The sequence below is a fragment of the Astatotilapia calliptera genome, chromosome 5 (assembly GCF_900246225.1).
Source record: "Astatotilapia calliptera chromosome 5, fAstCal1.2, whole genome shotgun sequence".
NCBI lineage: Eukaryota > Metazoa > Chordata > Actinopteri > Cichliformes > Cichlidae > Astatotilapia > Astatotilapia calliptera.
In genome coordinates this window covers 28,391,846-28,410,933 of record NC_039306.1, presented here as the reverse complement: position 1 = coordinate 28,410,933, position 19,088 = coordinate 28,391,846, and the positions used below count along the sequence as shown (strand labels likewise).

The 19,088-nt window shown below is 40.7% G+C and overlaps 1 protein-coding gene and 1 long non-coding RNA gene across 4 annotated transcripts in view; one reads left to right on the top strand and one right to left on the bottom strand.

Annotated features, from left to right (window-relative positions):
- The window catches only part of LOC113022824 (uncharacterized), a 44,528-nt gene extending 27,643 nt beyond the window's left edge, over window positions 1-16,885 (top strand). Inside the window, exon 3 of the long non-coding RNA XR_003272454.1 lies at window positions 16,609-16,885. This is a non-coding gene — a long non-coding RNA (uncharacterized LOC113022824). The remainder of the gene's footprint in view (window positions 1-16,608) is intronic.
- Window positions 1-19,088, bottom strand: part of tafa1b (TAFA chemokine like family member 1b) — a 125,179-nt gene that overhangs the window by 15,581 nt on the left and 90,510 nt on the right. For all 3 annotated transcript variants that reach the window (XM_026168676.1, XM_026168675.1, XM_026168674.1), the window contains exon 3: window positions 9,990-10,130. In XM_026168676.1, coding sequence (XP_026024461.1) covers window positions 9,990-10,130 — 141 coding nt within the window. The remainder of the gene's footprint in view (window positions 1-9,989; window positions 10,131-19,088) is intronic.

Sequence of the window (19,088 nt, the reverse complement as noted above, 5' to 3'; positions counted from 1 at the left end):
TGTGTAACAGACACTTAAATTGTATCTTAGTCACTCTGTTACTTGTCACAAAAACACACAATTTCTTTCCATTCTTTAGTTGAACCTAGGAAAAATGCCAAAGATCAAACAGTTGGACAGGTATAAAATAGTGTTTTTGAAACAACAAGTAGAGGTAAAGAGGTATTAGCTGAAAACCTGGCATATATTGTCATGGTGTGCAGTGGGTTCTTAAAATTTTTTGATGAAAGTTGTAGAGGACGAACAATGACGCAGCAGGACTAAAAATCTACAGTAGAACAATATAAGAAAGTCTGAGAGATGCATCTGACCCTTCAGTTGGTTTACTTACTGTTCAGTTAAGCTTCAGCAGAAATGGTCTCAGCTGAGGGGTTTCTATCAAGAAGCCATTCTTCAGGAAGGGAAACAAGTAGAAAAAGCTGATGTATGTCAAATTACACAAAAATCTGACTGAAAATCAGTGGCAACAGGTATGACTGAGTGACTAATCAAAATTTGGCATCAATATTTATGGAGGAAGTCAGGAGAGAGGTACAACAGTGAGTGTCTACATCCACCTGTAAAACATGCAGTGATGGGAATAACGGCATTATAAGTAACGGCGTTATTTTTTCAGGAACGAGTAATCTGACTAATTACTATTTCTATCGTTACAATGCCGTTATCATTACTAACAAGAAAATGCTGTTTTTCAACAAACAGATGGTTGAAGTTGTCTTCAGCTTACTGCACCTTATATCAGTTGCACGGAAGTAGCTGAGCTACGTAAGTAATCTGGATGCTACAGCTTTAAGCAGCTGCGCACGCTCCCGCGGGCGGCAATCACTTTTTGGCACAACACCTGGAGCTAAGGGGCAAAACAATCGCATGAATGCTGCTGTTTGACTGAGGAAGAATAAAGTAGTCGTGGTAATCCAATCACACGACCACTTCAAGATGACAAAGCAACAAGGTGATATACACCAGTTTTTAAATAGTGTTGATAGGCCACGTAAAACCAGAGTCATGATAAACAATATATACGCGCATTTTTTCCTCAATAGTTTCGTCAGTTTACTGTCTAAGGACAGCGCTAGCAAGCACTCTCTGCTTATGACCAAAAATAAATAAATAAATAAAACAAAACAAAAAACAGTCCTTTCGTGTTGGTGAAAAAATATACATTAAACATGTTTGTGGTTGTTATAGTGAAAAATATAACTTTTTCTACTTGGATTTTATGTTTTTTGTCAAATTTTAGATCAGTGGTGTAAATATAGTATATCAACCATCAGTCATGTATGCCTCCTCAGCGCTGAGCTTCTTAGACTTGTAGAAACTCTGTTTTTGCCTTAAGTTACTTCCATGTATGTTTGCATATCAATAAACTGCTACATGCATTTCCGATTTTCCTAGCAATATAAAGAAATGGGTGGCTAAAAGTAATGCATATTATTGACCTTTCCTTCCACCTTCAGTTTGTTTGTTTGTTTAGTTGCTTCATTGTAAGCTCTTCTGTAAAAGACTTTTTAATGCTAAAATCTGTGCTTTTCATTTGAACTCTCTGATGTTCTTCTAACGTTAACTTAAAATGACCCTTACTTGTTTTGGATTGAACTTGATTGCAACTACACATGAAAGCCCACGGGTTTACATACTGAACTTGGACAATCTATTTCATATCTGTTTTTTTTACTTTAAAAAAAGCCCCTTTCACTCAATAATTTCCATGTTGTTACATTACAAACATCATTCTGCATATTGAACTTCCAGTGTAACCTTCAATAGTCAGAATCATCTTTTATGTGTGTGTTTATGTGTGTTTTAAAGGAGACAAAAATTGTCTGTGCTCACATCCGTGCATCTTATTTTACAACAGATTATTGTTTGAAAGCCAATCATGCTCTAAAATAATGTATATTGAAACCTTCAGTGAAGAAATAGGTACAGTGATTGAACATAGAGAGAACGCTGCCATTTTTGGGTGTATCACTGCTGTGGATTAAAAATGTATTTAAAAACGATGTACATGTAGTGGACATGTAATTTTACCTTTGTTTTGAGATCAGCTACTACATATGTATTGATAATATGTAAGGATTGAGGTATTAGAAAAATAATTGCCAACAAACTACATAGACATTGATAATTCTGGCACCTTAGGCATGTATTTTTTTTCATGGCCTTGTTGTTGGCACTCTTTCTTATTTTGCACTCCCTAGCATGCTCAACCATTCTGTTCTGTTCATTGAGCCTTGGACGAGGAGTATTCACAGTCACCAACAACTGCTTCAAGTTATAATTTTAAGTATCTTTCGCCATTCTTTAGCTTCAAAATAAATTTGTCAGCCAGAGAGAGTGCTAAAACATATCAGCATATCAGCAAACTGAAGCAGTGGTGCAGGGCTGTGGTAAAAAGTACACTCAACAAAAATATAAATGCAACACCTTTGTTACTGCTCCCATTCCCCATGGGATGGACGTAGAGACCTAAAATTCATTCCAGATACACAATATAACCATCCCTCCCAAACAGTGGTCACAAATCAGTCCAAATGTGTGTAGTGGGCACATCTGCCATATTGAGATAATCCATCCCACCTCACAGGTGTGCCACATCAGGATGCTGATCTGACATCATGAGTAGTGCACAGGTGTACCTCAGACTGCCCACAACAAAAGGCCACCCTGGAATGTGCAGTTTTGTCTCACAGCAAAATGCCACAGGTGCCACAAGCAATGAGGGAGCGTGCAACTGGCATGCTGACAGCAGGAATGTCAACCAGATCTGTCGCCCGTGCATTGAATGTTCATTTCTCAACCATAAGCCGTCTCCACAGGCGTTTCAGAGAATATGGCAGCACATCCAACCGGCCTCACAACCGCAGACCTCGTGTAACCACACCAGCCCAGGACCTCCACATCCAGCAGGTTCACCTCCAAGATCGTCTGAGACCAGCCACCCAGACAGCTGCTGGAACAATTGGTGTGCACAACCAAACAATTTCTGCACAAACTGTCAGAAACCGTCTCAGGGACGCTCAACTGCATGCCCGTCATCCTCATCGGGGTCTTGACCTGACTCCAGCTCGTCGCCGTAACAGACTTGTGTGGGCAAATGCTCACATTCGATGGCGTCTGAAGAGGTGTGCGCTTCACGGATGAATCATGGTTCACATTGTTCAGGGCAGATGGCAGCTGAGAATGTCCCAGTTCTTGCATGGCCAGCATACTCACCGGACATGTCACCCATTGAGCATGTTCGGGATGTGCTTGACCGGCGTATACGACAGCGTGTACCAGTTCCCACGAATATCCAACAACCTCGCACAGCCATTGAAGTGGAGTGGACCAACATTCCACAGGCCACAATTGACAATCTGATAGACTCCATGCGACGATGTGTTGCACTGCATGAGGCAAATGGTGGTCACACCAGATACTGACCGGTTCTGGGTCCCCAGACCCCCAATAGCGCAAAAAACTGCACATTCCAGGGTGGCCTTTTGTTGTGGGCAGTCTGAGGTACACCTGTGCACTACTCATGATGTCAGATCAGCATCCTGATGTGGCACACCTGTGAGGTGGGATGGATTATCTCAATATGGCAGATGTGCCCACTACCACACATTTGGACTGATTTGTGACCACTGTTTGGGAGGGATGGTTATATTGTGTATCTGGAATGAATTTTAGGTCTCTACGTCCATCCCATGGGGAATGGGAGCAGTAACAAAGGTGTTGCGTTTATATTTTTGTTGAGTGTATATTGGTATAGTTATTCCACCGCACAGACCACCTGATGTGGAAGAGTCACCATCTCTTAAAAAGGCACTTTATCATAATCTTAATTAACATCTTGACAGCTTCTCATCTTGCAATAAAAGTAAAAATTTAATGAGCAGTGACTATGAAATACATCTTATTAACGTTCATGCTTTAATTTATTATTGCCATCAGTATATTTTTCACTGTATGAGAACAACAATGGCTCAAGAAAACCTCAGAAAGCGCTCTTAATGACATGTCTTTACACCAGTAGCACAACGAAAAAATAGACAGTCCCAAGCCCAGTGGGAACACAGACACTACATGTACACGGCTGTGCACCGGCCAGGACATCTGACTTTGACCTTGACCAATGGAGAAGAGGGATCTCTGGGCTGGGATCCATGCATCACTCTCTGGTGACCACTGACCTCCAACAGTCGTTTTACTTAACTGCTCTCTGTGCAGTCGTCAGCATAGAGGGTATAACCTTTGTTCCAACATCAGCAAACTTTACTCCTCCTCTGTGACGGTTGGGGAGTGAAAGGGGGGGGGAGACTTATGCTGGGCCACTGTCCGAAATCCTCCTTGGTGGCCATCCATTAATTTTCAGATCCATCTGTTTACAAGATGAACGCGCTGAATGTGATTTAAAGTACCATTACAAATTAAAACCATCCTCGCATATTACCATAAAATAGCTGCATTAGGGTGTCAGCGATAACAGATGGTCTTCGAATAATCAACACACGGACAGGAGGGGTGTTTGATTCAAGATGTCAGCGATGTAGCAAGCTGGAGTCTTTAGCTTTGATAGACAAACAACTGAGAATGGGACTTGATTGAAAAACATGAAGCGATGGACCTTTTTACAAGTGCATCTGTCAGATCACTGTTTGCGGGTTCGGTGATGGATTGAACTTGCTGCCACGTCCCTGCCACGTAGCAGAATGTTTGAACACCTTGGCGAATGAGGAAGAGAATTGATCCCTTTCTGTGTCAAAATGTGAATACGTGTCTCTAGGTTCAATGAATAGTTAATGTTAGTCACTTGGTAGACTTTTATAAAATTAATCACAGCAAAAATGGCAGCTTTCCGTTTCGTGATCTATCTGTAATGCGATGGCATCCGGTATTTAGAGTTTGTGTGTTTTTCCCTTTATCTAAGTTAACCAGTGCTCTTCCAGCACCCTGAATATTCACCTATTAACAAAAGAAAGATCCAATCAATCATGCATTCATATAATCATGCACACAAGCAAACAGTTGATCAAATGATTCCCCTCTCACATTCAAAGAATTAGAAGGACTCGCTTTCATCTTAATGAGACAGAGTTATAAATGCAAGTATTTTGCCACAGTGAAGCACTGGAAGGGTCACAGGAGCATGAAACAAATGAAGCAATTGTATAATTATGCAAGGATTGAGACTTGAACCCCTGAACCTGAGGTCAGCTTCAGATAGTCATTATTCTACATTAATCTTTGCCCCTCTCTGAAAAGAGAGAGCCAAGATTTGATTAGCTATTCAGAAAATATTGTTTAGCTTTCTAATCATAGCTTTAGTGAATTTCTGAATTTGTAATTCACCCTGGCACAGCAGCACCTGCAGACCAAAAGTCCAGGGTCTCCATATTTTTATTCTCAGCACGTGTTTTAAAACTCAAATTAATTCTCATAAATGCTGCAAACTATTTTTCTATGATGCGCCTCCATTTCACCAGTCAAGTGAAACTGGAAACCTCACAGTTACAAGTACAAACATCCATAAAAGCCTAACGCAGAAATACTGGCAGGTGCTGGGCCGGTATTACAGTAATGCTGGTTAAAACTATTCCATTTATGACATAACTGGCATTAAATTACAGTATTTAATAACTTCCACTCACTATCAGTACTCTATTTTACAAGCAATGCAGTATCTAAATATTTCATTTCCATGTGTCTTAACTTAAATGTGCAGTAAGTGTAACTCTGTGGTTCTGTCAGTGAACGTGTATATTTTTATTTCCATTTCTTTATGTGGGTAAAAATTCGACTGCTGCTCCCACACAGGTGACATAGATCTCGCTGTGGGTCCCTTCTCTCAGCTCGCTGTGGACTTGTTACTCTGATAGTGAGACCAAGGAAGGCGATGCCATGTTGCTTAAAAAGCTGAGAGAAGTGGTTAGAGAAGGAAGAAAACTACAGTGACCTTTAAACCTCAGCTCAGGGTCAGATGCTTTTCCTTGCAGGTTACAGGTTAGAGCCTAATCACATCATCAGTGCTGTGAGAGCTCAGTGGGATGTGACAACAGTGTAGGAGAAAATGTTCTTCGCAATCATTATCTTCACTCCCCCCTCCCGGAAAAAACATATTTTTTTGACCCAGGAGGATTTCAGTGTTTGTTAGTCTTGCCTTGTGTGCGTTATAGCAAGAGAAAGATGTTTTTGTTGTACAGTACACTCTAATATGCTCCTTCTGTCCATACCCTCGAGCTCTATCTGCAGCAGGTTCGTGTCTTGGCAACCACATACAATTACAGTAGCAGGGGGTCTGTGAAGCAGTGAGACCTGAACTGTGGGAGCTGAGATTTTATAACGGGAAGCCTTTGCTGTTCTTGGGTGTCATCAGGTTGGACTTTGCTGTCCATGCAACCACGTGTAGTAGTCAGTCCTCGTTGGCTATTTTTTTGTAGGACTATCTTTGCCAACAAGGATGTACTTTGTTTGGAAAACAACCACCTTCCTGCTTATATTGACACCAGCCGTGCTTGTGAGAAGATGCTATTGATTTAAGAGTGTATCAAAGTACCCATGTTAATCTACTGTGTTTACTAAAAAAAGATTTTATACAATTCACAAAGTATGTGAAAAAAAGAGAAAAACTTCAGCACTTACTGTCCCTTCCCTCAGGTAGTCCCCCCCAGGATGTATCTCTAATGTACCATGACAACCTGTTATGCTCGACTCTACACGCCTGCAGCCAAACAGAAGGGTTCATTCCCCACCAGTGATCAGCAGCGAGCGGGCATCTGGGTGCGTCTCCCGCTGAATGAGTGTACCGCTACAGCAGCAACACGACAATACACACGTATGCATAATTAGGCGTCAGCATGCATGTGTTTATTAAATGGGCGCATATGTAAGTGTGTACTCGGGTGCTTCGGCTGAGGGCTTACTTGTCTCATACACGGGGATAAAGGCAGCGGTGCAGTGATGAGCTCCTAATCTGAGTGCATGTGATTGGTCCGGTGAGGCTGGAGAGATATGAGCGTTTGACTTGTTAAAAGGGATGTTCTTCACTTGGAGCTTCGTTGGCCCTGACATAACTGGGACATAATTCTCCTTGTCAAAACTAATAATCAATTCCCACTATGAGGATAATCTGACAGTAGACCCCCAGTGAGCGTGACGCAAGCTGTCCTCACTTCCCCATATATTATTAACAGCCACAACGGTTACCAGTAGCAACTGAGATAACCCCATGTAGCCCCTCTCCACAAGTCAGTAAACACTTGACAATGGGACTGATCTTCACTGTGGGCTTTGATGCTGGAGTTTGACGCTAATGACCAATAATACAGAGCGCCAGAGAGACTGCTTGTTTCTGCAAATTTGGCTAAAAATAAGGAAGTGTTCATTCCTCCGGGCTTTGTATGTGTGTCCAGACTAAATGACCTCTGAAGGTTTTGACTTATATCAGAACACTAGCCGTTCTTTTTATATGTTATTATGTTTTTTTGGATTTTTTTTTTGTGTGGATATATAACCTGTGTATGGTACAGTGACAGCAGGTGTCCCCCAGGGGGTGGCAAGATGAGCAACATCGTTCCTCAACTGGATGGAACATTAATAACATGAGGACCTGGGGAGAAAGCTCCATCTGGGCCAGGCTGGTGCAATGCCACTGACTCCACAAGTCTATAATCCCTCACATAGTGCACTGGAAGCCTGCTGGGGCAAGTTGACAAACACGCAACTTTTCCAGATAATCGACACCCTTGAACGAAGTGACCTCCTCCTTCCAGTGTCACACTTGAAAAAGAAATAAAAAGCTCAATTTAATGGTGTTTGTTTGTCAGAACCTGACACTTTTGACTGCAAATGAGCTCTCATGAATAATCACATAATTATTTTGCGTGCCCTTCAGCCTTATTCCCTGGTAGGTGTTAAATAAATAACACTGAGCCGGATTCACTTTCAAGCAGGTGAAAATTATCCAAGTAGGGAGGCGAGGCAAGATAAAGGAAGTAAAATTATTAAAAGGTCAGGTCACTACCACTCAAAAGGGGCAGCGATGCTCAATATTGTAGCAGTGCAGCTCAGTGACTTGTCATTTCCATTTTTTATCACCACCTCTTCTGTAAGTGCTTGTTAATCAATACACTAACAACAAGGATTCTCTCACTGTGGGAGCTTGAAGCACAGAAGCATGAAGTGTTTACACCAGCCCCTCTTCTTCACCCCGGTGTCTCAGTCTGTACTTTTTAAAAAATACAAAAATTATATCTTTGTCCAGCTTTGGTGGAAAACTTCTTTGGATTTCCTCATCTCGGTGTAAAAAAAACAAACAACTACTACAAAAAACCTCCCCCAAAAACCTGAGGTTGTATTCACATTTTACACTGCATTCAGCTAACATTTTTTATCTTAATGTCCAGGGTGTAATTTGTAGTTGCCGAAAACGAAAGGTCTCAGTCTGACATTAAGGTTTTCAGGTATTGTACGCTGCTGGCCTTGGATAGGAAAAAAAGGGAAAGAATCTTCATTAATATAAAATGATTGCCTTGTCTGCTAGATGCTGCAGAGGAGTGGCTCCATTTCATATCCAAAGATCTTTCTGAGTTTCAGCTGTGGCTGACTAATCTTGTGAGGCCCACTGTCCATGCCTGTCTGGCCCCCCTTTGTAATTTAATGAAGATATTTTGGTGTCACTTCTTTGCGGGAGGGCAGACACATGACTTTGATCGTAAATGAAGGTGAAGGTTAAAAGATCGAAACTGAGGAGCCACAAATGAGCTGCGTTGAATTAAGGGGCATCACAGTTCTGTCTCAGCAGACTTGTGATTTCCTGTCAGCTTTTTCCCCCTTTTTCTCTCCATGGAGCTGCCGATGCCTGATTGTTTTTCTCGACTGAGGTAATTCAAGTGCACTAGCCTGGAGCTTCCCTGACTTCTGTTTATTAGTCATTCATTTCTGAGATGCCTTGGGCAATGCGATCTGCAAATTTCTCTCCATTTAGGAGTTCTGCAGGCCAACTGGATCATCGTCCAGATGCCCAGCAGCACTGCACTACTGGGTTCTTAATAGTTAAACTTAGTTTTGTCATTTGAGAGTGGAGAAATTGTGTTTGAATATACTGTATGCCTTCATCTGAAGTGCTTATTAAAGCCTGAGTCAGACTTGAGATGGTAAATCTCACATTTGAAACGACTTTTGTATGTATAAGTAAAGTTCAGTAACAGAAGCTTTCTTAAGTAATAATAGCAAGTTCTCACAATTAAAAAAAAATATGTAGAAACTGTATATTTATCCTTTTACTTCAGCAAAAATGCAGAACTTTAATCAGTCAGTCATCCACCTCCTCTTATGTGGTCTAGCATAAAGTAGTGGATTTATATCTAAAGTTGAATTTTTATATGAAATTTGTAACTTTTAATGTGATATAATTCTGCAAACTAAATTTGTTAATCTCCTAATTTGGCTGATACTGACTGTGGCATTTTTACTTTTTGAACAAAAAAATCTTCACCAGAGAATAATGTGAGTACCACAAATATGTTGCTGCAAAATGAAGCAGATCCTGTCAGCTAGGCGAGGCAGGCGACCTGAGCTGCACTATGTCATGCACATTAACCTCACTCTTTTCGTGCCAAATCCCCCAAATTGGCAGTCTAATCAAGCCCCAGAATTTTCCTGTCGCTCCCTCTGACGCGTCAGTGCTGCACCTGCCCTGCATTGCATCCTGCTCTTTCAACCCCAGCATCCACCTGTTGGCTAAGGGGTTTGTTTACTCTTCACTCTCTATTTGCATCATATTTGTTATCTTCCCCTGTAAGAAAGCAGTCGTTTCAAACGTGAGCTGTCTGACTGAAATGCCACACATGTAGGACACATGCTCTCTGTACTGTCTCTGGATGTCATTTATACTGGGAGAGCGCAGGTAGTAGTATATCTGCTAGAACAGGTATCAGACGGACAAGGACTGTCTCTCAGAGGAGCATTTATAGATAAGTTTAAAACACGTTAGATGTTCTCACCATCCACACAGGAGGGTTTGTTGCGTGTCGTTCCGGCCACTTTCCCCGGTAAACAGGAGCACTTGACTGTCTGAGAGCGCTCCTCGATACGATTCTTGTTACAGCATCGGTGGGCAGCAATCACCTCGCACGTACCACCCTCTGGAGAGAGATTGAAAAGACACCCTGTCAGTAAATGTGAGATGTTAATAAGAAACGTTTAACAGTAAACTATCTGAAGCAACCATGTAATAAGTGTCCTTAACTCACTGCAGTTTGAACTTGAAATCACAAACGAGCAACAACAACGCAGATAAAAGATGGACATCCTGTATAGGGAGCTGCAATACAATCACTGGGTACTTCTACCATAAGTATATGAAGCAAATTAGCCCTCAAGGCATCTCAATAACGCCATCTAATTGCCTCTTACTTGGTGCTGACTGTTCTCACTTCATACCAATCAGCACATGATTGACTCTGATGCCAATACAATAATAGGCAATAGTACACTAAAGCAATAACTCCAAAGTATAGGTGACATCAGTCGTGACAACTGCTGAACAATAGGTCCCAGTCTGACAAAGGGGTATGTCTGTGGAAAGCGAAGGTGATAAGCACATATAGCAATAGTAGGCCAAAATAACAATAGGGAGGGTGAGGGGGTGATGGAGCTGAGGGACATCCTAAAATGAGTGAGACAGACAGAAAGAGAAAGCTAGAGGACAAGGTGTGTCTGGATACCAGGGACTTGGCATACCGGTGAGTAATGAGAGAGCCACTGGAAGTGCCCCCTTCACACAATTATAAAGCGTGGGGCTAATGCAGCCAGCAGAGCTGCAGGAGAGAGGCCCTCTATCACTGCTCTCCCTTTTCCTTACGCCCCAGGAAAAACTCTTTATCTTCTTTTGACAGGCACCACAACAGACACCAGCGTCCAGCAATTAAACTGGAGCTCATCCCAGGACAAGGGGAGAGGAGAGGAGAGTTTAACTTATTCTCTCCAATATCCAGAATAGAACAGATAGAGTGCAGAAAGAGAGGGAGACAACCAAATGCCACGTTTAATCTTGTCTGTGCATTATTTTTGTGGCGATATGGCTTTTTAAAGAGGACATCCTGCTGTGCTCAGACGATGCACTTGCTTCTGCTGGCATGACAATCACCGGTGTGTGCGTGTCTCTGGCCGGGCTGGTTGTGCAAATGTTTGAAATGGCTCGGGTCATGAATTACAGAACTGAGTTCCCAGCAGCCTAGACAAGTTTGGCAACAGTTTTCTTCTCCCATTCCCATCAATGTCTGCCTCGGCCAGACCAAAGGCCGATGAGATCTGGATTAAAAGGCAAACATTTGCAATCCTGCTGGACCGCGCTGTCGTGCAGAATTAATGTCACTCTCTCCGTGCTTGTTGTCTTGATATTTCTAGGCAGGAGGAAGCAGAACACAGACTATAAAAGTGAGGAGAACAATCCCTCGAGTCTGCTAAAACCCCAATCCTCACAATGTGTTGCCTTGTTGAATATTTTAGCGAGAGTTTCCTGACCTGCGGACTTACTTTTAAGTCAAAGCAGATCGCTAGACAAGAGAGGATTTAATGTTGCATCATAGAATATTGAATTGGCCTGAATCCCCACACCAATAATACGATACATGATCTGCAGGTTAGCGCTACCAGACTTCCAATGGAAAACCTCTGACAAGGTACTACCAAAGTAAACCCTAACATATTTGCATCTGTTATTTGAATGTGATGAGAATGATCTTGATCTGTGTCGCTGGACTTAGTTGTTCAGTGGAAGTAGAGTTAAAATTCATTGTTTCTCCACTTTGTGATTCTGTTAGGTAAGAAAATGGACCACTTATCCCAAATGGTAATACAGTTTCATTTAATCATGGAAGGGTGTAACTCAACCCCCGCCCAAAAAAACCAAACCAATACAAAACAAACAAACAAACAAGGTGAGGTAATGTTAGGATTAACTCTGGGTTTTCAGTATCATGTAGCTGGTTTACTTTACATCGCCATGGTAACTTGTGCTCTGCTCCAGCACAGATTAGGGATTAACAGGTCCAAAATCCCAACCTAAGGACTAAACAGTTCTTTAGAAAACAACGGCATCATCATTCCCAGAAGATCAATCCTAGCAAGAAGGTCTAAAGGATCTACAGTTTTTGTCTTCCCTGATGAGGATCAGTAATAAATACAGATTATTAGCAGGAACTCTATTCCCTGTGCATGTGTGAAAGGTTTTTTTCATGTTGACTTAATGTATGATCCTAAAACAGAAGTATTTTTACTTTTCGTCCTTAATTTAAATTTGCACGTAGATCCTACCCTTGAATTCTGTTTTTATAGATTATTTAGTCTTTACTTTCTCTCAGGCTGTTCAACATCACTGCAGCTGAAAGAATAAGAACTAAATCTGTAGGCCTATTATGCAGAATGGAATAACAATTTTAATCTGTAAAATTCAATCTGATAACCACCTTTTTGTGTCTGCTTATCCCAACTGCCAAGTGAAGCCAAATGAAAGACATCCTGTTGATGTTGAACTTTGCTTTTGTACAAGTTACAGTTCAGCTTAGGAAGTCAGCAGCAGCAGAGATTAAGTCGCATAATGAGATCATGAAGGCAGCTTTTATACAAATGGAATGTATATATAGTTATAGAGTATTTAAAAGTAGAATGGGAGGGAGAGCCTTCAGTTTTCAGGCCCCTCTTCTGTGGAACCAGCTTCCCGTTTGGATTCGGGAGACAGACACTATCTCTACTTTTAAGATTAGGCTTAAAACTTTCCTTTTTGCTAAAGCATATAGTTAGGGCTGGACCAGGTGACCCTGAATGTCCTGAAAAGCACCTTGAGGCGACTGTTGTTGTGATTTGGCGCTATACAAATAAAATTGAATTGAATTGAATATGGTTACTATTTAGCTGACTAAACAGACAGAGTGCCAATGAACCAGCAATTCTGGTCATAGATTTAAAAAAAACAGCTGGACGTGAACTGTTGCAGAGTGCCAATCTAAATGTTGTAAGCTGTCTTTGTAGACTTTAAACTGTCATACCCATGCAAGTCAGCTATAAACATACACACTTGGTTTTGAATGACCAATGAGGAAGTGCTGTATGATCATATTTTTACATTTTGTCTTTGGGATTGTTTAGAAAAGTCCAGCCCTGGACAGATGTTGGAAAGAATCATCTTGACAGCTGTTTCACCATGAGGGGAGGATGCATTAGAAACTTTTGCCCAATTAATTAGTTGATGAATTTTGAAGATATGTTAACTCAGATAAAAATCTGAGCATTATCAATTGCTTGTAATAGAAATCCATAGTGTAGTATATAACAGGCTTTTGGCTCTCACAGTTGTTTTGCACCTTCAGTAAAATAAATTAAAAAGTAATTGTTGTCTGGAAGGACAGTGCATTACTTTGATTTTTTCTTAATGCGGTACATAAAATATAGTATGACTGACAAAATTACCAGCAATACAGCGAAGGCATTTGATTGCCAAAGCAAAGCAAAACAAAAAGGAAAGCAGACAAAAACAAAATGAAAACAACTGATGTTGGTGGAATATGGCTGTGTGTTTTAGACCTGTGAAAGAACATAAGACATTTAGTGTTTTATGTTTACCATATTCATTTCTAAGAGAACAGACTGAACAAACATCCCTAACATGCACACAAGCATGTTTTGGTGCGATTCCCAGCAGCATGATCGCGATGAAGCATCTGGTATGTGGAGGAAAGAGCAGCTTCATTACTCTTCTGGGCCAGTCACTAGTGCCACTTAGACAACAAATGGCCATTTGGACAAGCCATATTGCCATTCAGGTAACTAAGAGCTCAGAGTGAGGTTAACGACCATCTATTATCGTCACATAAATTTGGTGGTTTGTGTCTCAATGCATATATTGTGTGGTATTTCATAACAGATTTATTCTGCTCACGTGCACAGTAGTAATCAGTGTGTGTTCTGGTGCAATGTGGGATCAGAACAGCTTAAGACTGTGGTTGTGATGGATGCAGTGCTTGGAGCCTGTCAGGCAACTAAAGGGGTTAAAACAAACTGCAAAGATGGAGTGGGTGACGGTGCACTCTAGCCTTTGGTGAAGGAAGGTGAAGGGTATCGATGGGACCATTGACCGGTCATTTTTCTCTCGGCAGCCTACAGTGACAGCAGTCATTAAATGAGTGGATGAGGTGATTATGCTTAAGGAAATCAATGCTTCATTGTTTTCAGCTTAGCCCAATGGCCAATTAGGAGGTGTTAATGAAGGAAGGCTGTAAAAAGTAGAGATATATATGAGAAGTAGGAATGAGAGTGCAAGATAGGAAGGCATAGATCATATCAGATATTTCCTCTGGTTATCAAAGTTTATGTTTGTGGAAACCACTCTGAACTTAACTATAAAATAACTTTTTACAGATATACAGTATGAATGCACCAAGTTAGTACATCAGATATTCTTTTCAGCGAGAAGCTATAGTTTAGAGATTGACTCCTACTGTGTATTCTGTGTTATAAGTCATGAGCAGCCTTAATGCTTCTAAAATAACTAATGTCTTTAAGACTATATTGGAGTATGGTGTTTAGTGTTAATCAAGCCTAAACCTTTTCATTAGTCTGGTTTAACCTGAGTTTCTAATGCTTGTGTAATGTTACAGTGCCAGAAATAATCCACAAGTAAAAACCGGTCAAAACTGACTCCCTGTTTACTTTCTGCAGAAATGGACTGTGGGTTGCATCATCTGTCAAACAGCATAAAATTACTCCTGTCACAGATGAAGACCTCAAGCTTACTGCTGGAGGAAATAATTTTTACTATCTCATATCGTCTGTTATGAGATATTGTAATTATTTCCCTGATGGACGAATTAATAATTGGGTTATTATTATATAAGTTGTACTTTATTAGTTATATTTCATGTTCAATTTCAGAAGAGAAAAGACTTTAAGGATGGGTACTCTCTTCTAAAAACAGATGGTTTAGAGGGCGCATGGCTGTCTGATATAAGCCAAAAAAGACATACAAATCAATCACATTTTGTTATCTTAGGCTGAATGGTAATAAATTATTTAATGGTATAAATCTAGGTATTTTTCTACCGAGTTTTTTTGTCCATTTTGGTGGGAACTCAAAGCCATATGTGAGATGCAACAATCTTTAAGACAGGGAAACATTAAAAAAGGAAAAACAAACTTTCCTCTAGGTTTGTGGACCATTCAGGTGCCGAGTTTGCAGCAGTGAAACGGTGTCTTCCCAAAGTCAGGATATAGATGCAAATCAGCCAAATCATATTTTTGTCTTTTCAGTGCTCCCTATTCTGTTCTTTATTCATATTCTTACTCTCTTCTTTCAAACTAAATACATGTCATTTTTAATTCAGGGCACAAAATATACTAAATGTTGTTTTCCACAGCAGCAACTGTAACATTAGCTAGTTGGGTCCATACAGGCAGCTTTCGTTTGGGGGTGTTTGTAACAGTCTGTTATGTGGCATGTACAACACAGGGTTACAAGCAGCTGAAAATGTCCACATGTCTAAGCTTTTTGAACAGGTGGTGTCGAAAATTGCACTCATCAGGTTTTTACATGAAAGGTTAATGCACTTATAAAGCCAAGTCTAGTTGTGGAGGGAGCAGAGGTGTGGACCCAAAGGCAGGACGCTGGAGGCAGGATCAAATTGACTCATAGCTCACGCTAAAAACTGTCACAGTAAAACAGAAAATGAACAAATAATAACTGACACAAGTAGACATGAAAGATGAAAATAAATATTCACAATGAAAGAATGTGCAATGGAAAGGCAAAGTGAAACGCAGAGGGAACTAAATATTAATTTTGAACGGGATAAAACAAAAACAGAAACTAAAACTCAAATATGACAAGAAACAGAGACAATAGGAACAAGAATTCATTATCATTCAATTAGCAAGTCTTCTTTTCCATCCACCCTGTGTGTGCCTGACAGAGGTGGAAAAGATTACACTAAAAAAATGGCACCTAACACAGACAACATTTACCTTACTATAATGATCGCAGCGTATGGATGTGTATATATCTGGTGGGCCAGTATGAATGAAACTGAGCAAACATCATCACACATACAGCCATTATTAACATCTATGTTTTTAAAAAGTATTTAAATATGACAGAAACATAGCTTAACAGATGGCAATTCATTCTTTCATTCATTCAATGTGTTCATTCATGGCCTATGTCAGGGTCACGGGGGGGCTGGAGCCTATCCCAGCTACCAAAGGGCAAGAGGCCGGATCCACCCTGGAGGGGTTTGTCATGGTCCCCGCACCTCGCCAGCTGACATCAGTCAGACGCCTTGTTTGTTTATTCTCCCTCTCTCGCCTCTGCTATCTCTTTCTCTCTCGCTCTCTCCCGCTCTCTCTTTCTCCTGCCGGGGCGGAGCTCAGTGTGGGCTCCCGCCCCTGGCCCACGCACCTGGGGATGATCAGCACACCTGCCGCTGATTATGAATTAGAGGGCTACTTAAGATGGCGGACCTGCTCTACTCGCTGCTGGATCGTTGAGCCATCAGCGTCAGGCAATCTGCAAAGTTTAAGTCGTGAGGACGCCTGAACCTGGAGACTAACTGTTTATCTGTATGTGTGTAGATTCCCCCCTGGACCCGTTCCCTGTGCACTGTGACTGAGCGTGAGCCAGAGTGGTGGTGGAGAGCAGAGGAGCTGTTTGCGTTTAAGGAAGCCGTGTGGAAATCTTCCCTCCCTGAACTTCTGCCCCTTTCACTCCCGGACCCTGGAACCCTGGCCCCCTTTCCCCAAACACCCTTTGTATATATATATATTTCACTGTGAAGAGCACTGTAAATAAATTCACTCTTGTTTGAAGGAGCTTGTGGTCTGCGCCTGAATCTGCTTCGCTAGCCTTGACAGGGTTGGCACTCTGACACAGGGCTAACACACAAAGACAGACAACCATGCACACTCACAGCTACAGGCAATCTGGAATCACCAATTAACCTAACCCCACTAATTACATGGCTTTGGACTGTGTGACTGTTTATTTAAAATATAAATGAATTACTATGAACGCGACAGTTTGAGGTTAAATGAGGAGTGAATTTAGATCGACAGCCAGGATGTGAATCTGGTAGGGTACAATGTGTATTACAGCTGGGACCTTAGATTACTGACCACAGAGATCAATAGATCTAGAGTCCTATGCCTCTTAAATGTCTCTTTTATAATTACAGGCATGTGTTTTTTGGAGATTATCACTGGAAACACCAACATTAAAGTATGACATGTAAACATGAAACCCCAGATTTACAGATCACAGCAGGGTTGTGTTTTGTTTTTTGTTTTTTTCTCTAAATGAACAGATTTCTATGTAGCTTACAAGCTAGACAATAAATATATATCTGTATATCTCACTATTATTTATATATATATATATATATATATATATATATATATATATATATATATATATATATATATATATATATATATATATTGTTGAGTGTTTATAAGCAACAAAAGCACTAAAGGCTGTCAACAAAATTTAACACACTGTACTTTATGGCATTGTTGACGTAATCGGTGAAAAACATTTGAAGTGCTTTCATTTATGGATGGTATGTGTTTCTGCTGTTCTTTACAAATAACATGGTTTTGTTGCACACTATCTGACCTTTAAAAGTGTGAACAATTTTAAAGTAATTAAACTATTTTCATTTTATTAACCATGTTTTTTGGCAGTGTGGACCTCTATCGCGTTTCCCTGTGCCAGGTCAGACGTCGAGTGAGATGCGAGACACGAGTTGCATGTAAACAAGGGCTTTAAGAAAGAAATGTAGTGCAGTATCAAACTATGTGACCATAAATGTATTGAAAATATATTGATATAGTTTAAAAACATCTGTCCAATACCAAGGCTTAAAAAGGAGCCGAAATTTTGGCTGCTTTAAACCCATAGAGTAGATAGATGGATCACTGTCTTGCTGTGCATATTCTCAAGGTCACAGCAGCATGACAGCTTATTTTGCAACACCTAAAGGCTTCAAGTTCACAGGAAGTGACAGCTGCTTTCTATATTCAGAGTGACAAAGAAAGCTGGCAACTGACAGCCTTTTGATCACACTGAATTAGAAATTTTTTGACAGAAAAATTAAGGTACTTGTAACAATGTCAGCACCAGATGGAAAAAAAACCCTCTTTACACTACACCTTTGCTCAGCTGCAGTTCGACAACTGTAATCTATGCAGCGGCAAAGAGCAGTAATCACTGGCTCACCATCAGCAAAGCATTTCTGTCACCTCCTCTTTCTCAAGCTCTCTTGATCTCTCTCTTGCACTGCTTTTCTTGCTGCTACAGTTATTAAGTAATAACATATGGCCCAGTGAAGGGACACAGCAGTCCCTTAAGCTTCTCAAGGACTCATCATAACAACTTAATCAGCGCACACTTGCTGCTTCAGCTTGCGTGCCAGAGCCCCTATTTTGTTTTGTCAGGCAGGTGTTGCATCAACCACAATTTTCTTGCAGTTCTTTCATTTTCCTTAGCTTGTTGTTGTTGTTGCTCACTGGTGCTTCTGGGTAACTGACAGCTATCCACAGTCTAAGAACTTTTAATTGTCAATTTACATCTCAGGTGGCAAAAGGAATTATGGTTCCCTTTGTCAGTAAATAAATGTAGATGCATGTAGAGCTAAAATGTAAATTTGAGACCCAGTTTGCATTTATGAAGCAGAGTGAGAGCAGCATTTTAAATTAGCGCTGAAAATGATGCACATTTGGAGGACAAATTGAGACTCTTGCAGTCGCCTTATTTTTTTCCTCACAAGTGAACAAAGTTACCTTGTACTGTGAGCCAGAGAAGTCAATTCAAACCCTCACAAAGTTTTATCAAGCAGCAGATTGTTTGACAAGTTAGTGTCTGTCAACTTTTCTTTCAGTCAAATCATGCATAATGGAAAATGACCTCCTTTTAAAAAACAAAAAAACAAAAGCTTCTGATGCGCCGTTTTCAATCAGATGCATTTCATTAGATTTAAAAGTTCAAAGTATGCTTTGTCATGATTAGTTTTATGTTCTTTGGGAAATAAAAAAAAAAGTGAGTATATTAATGACTT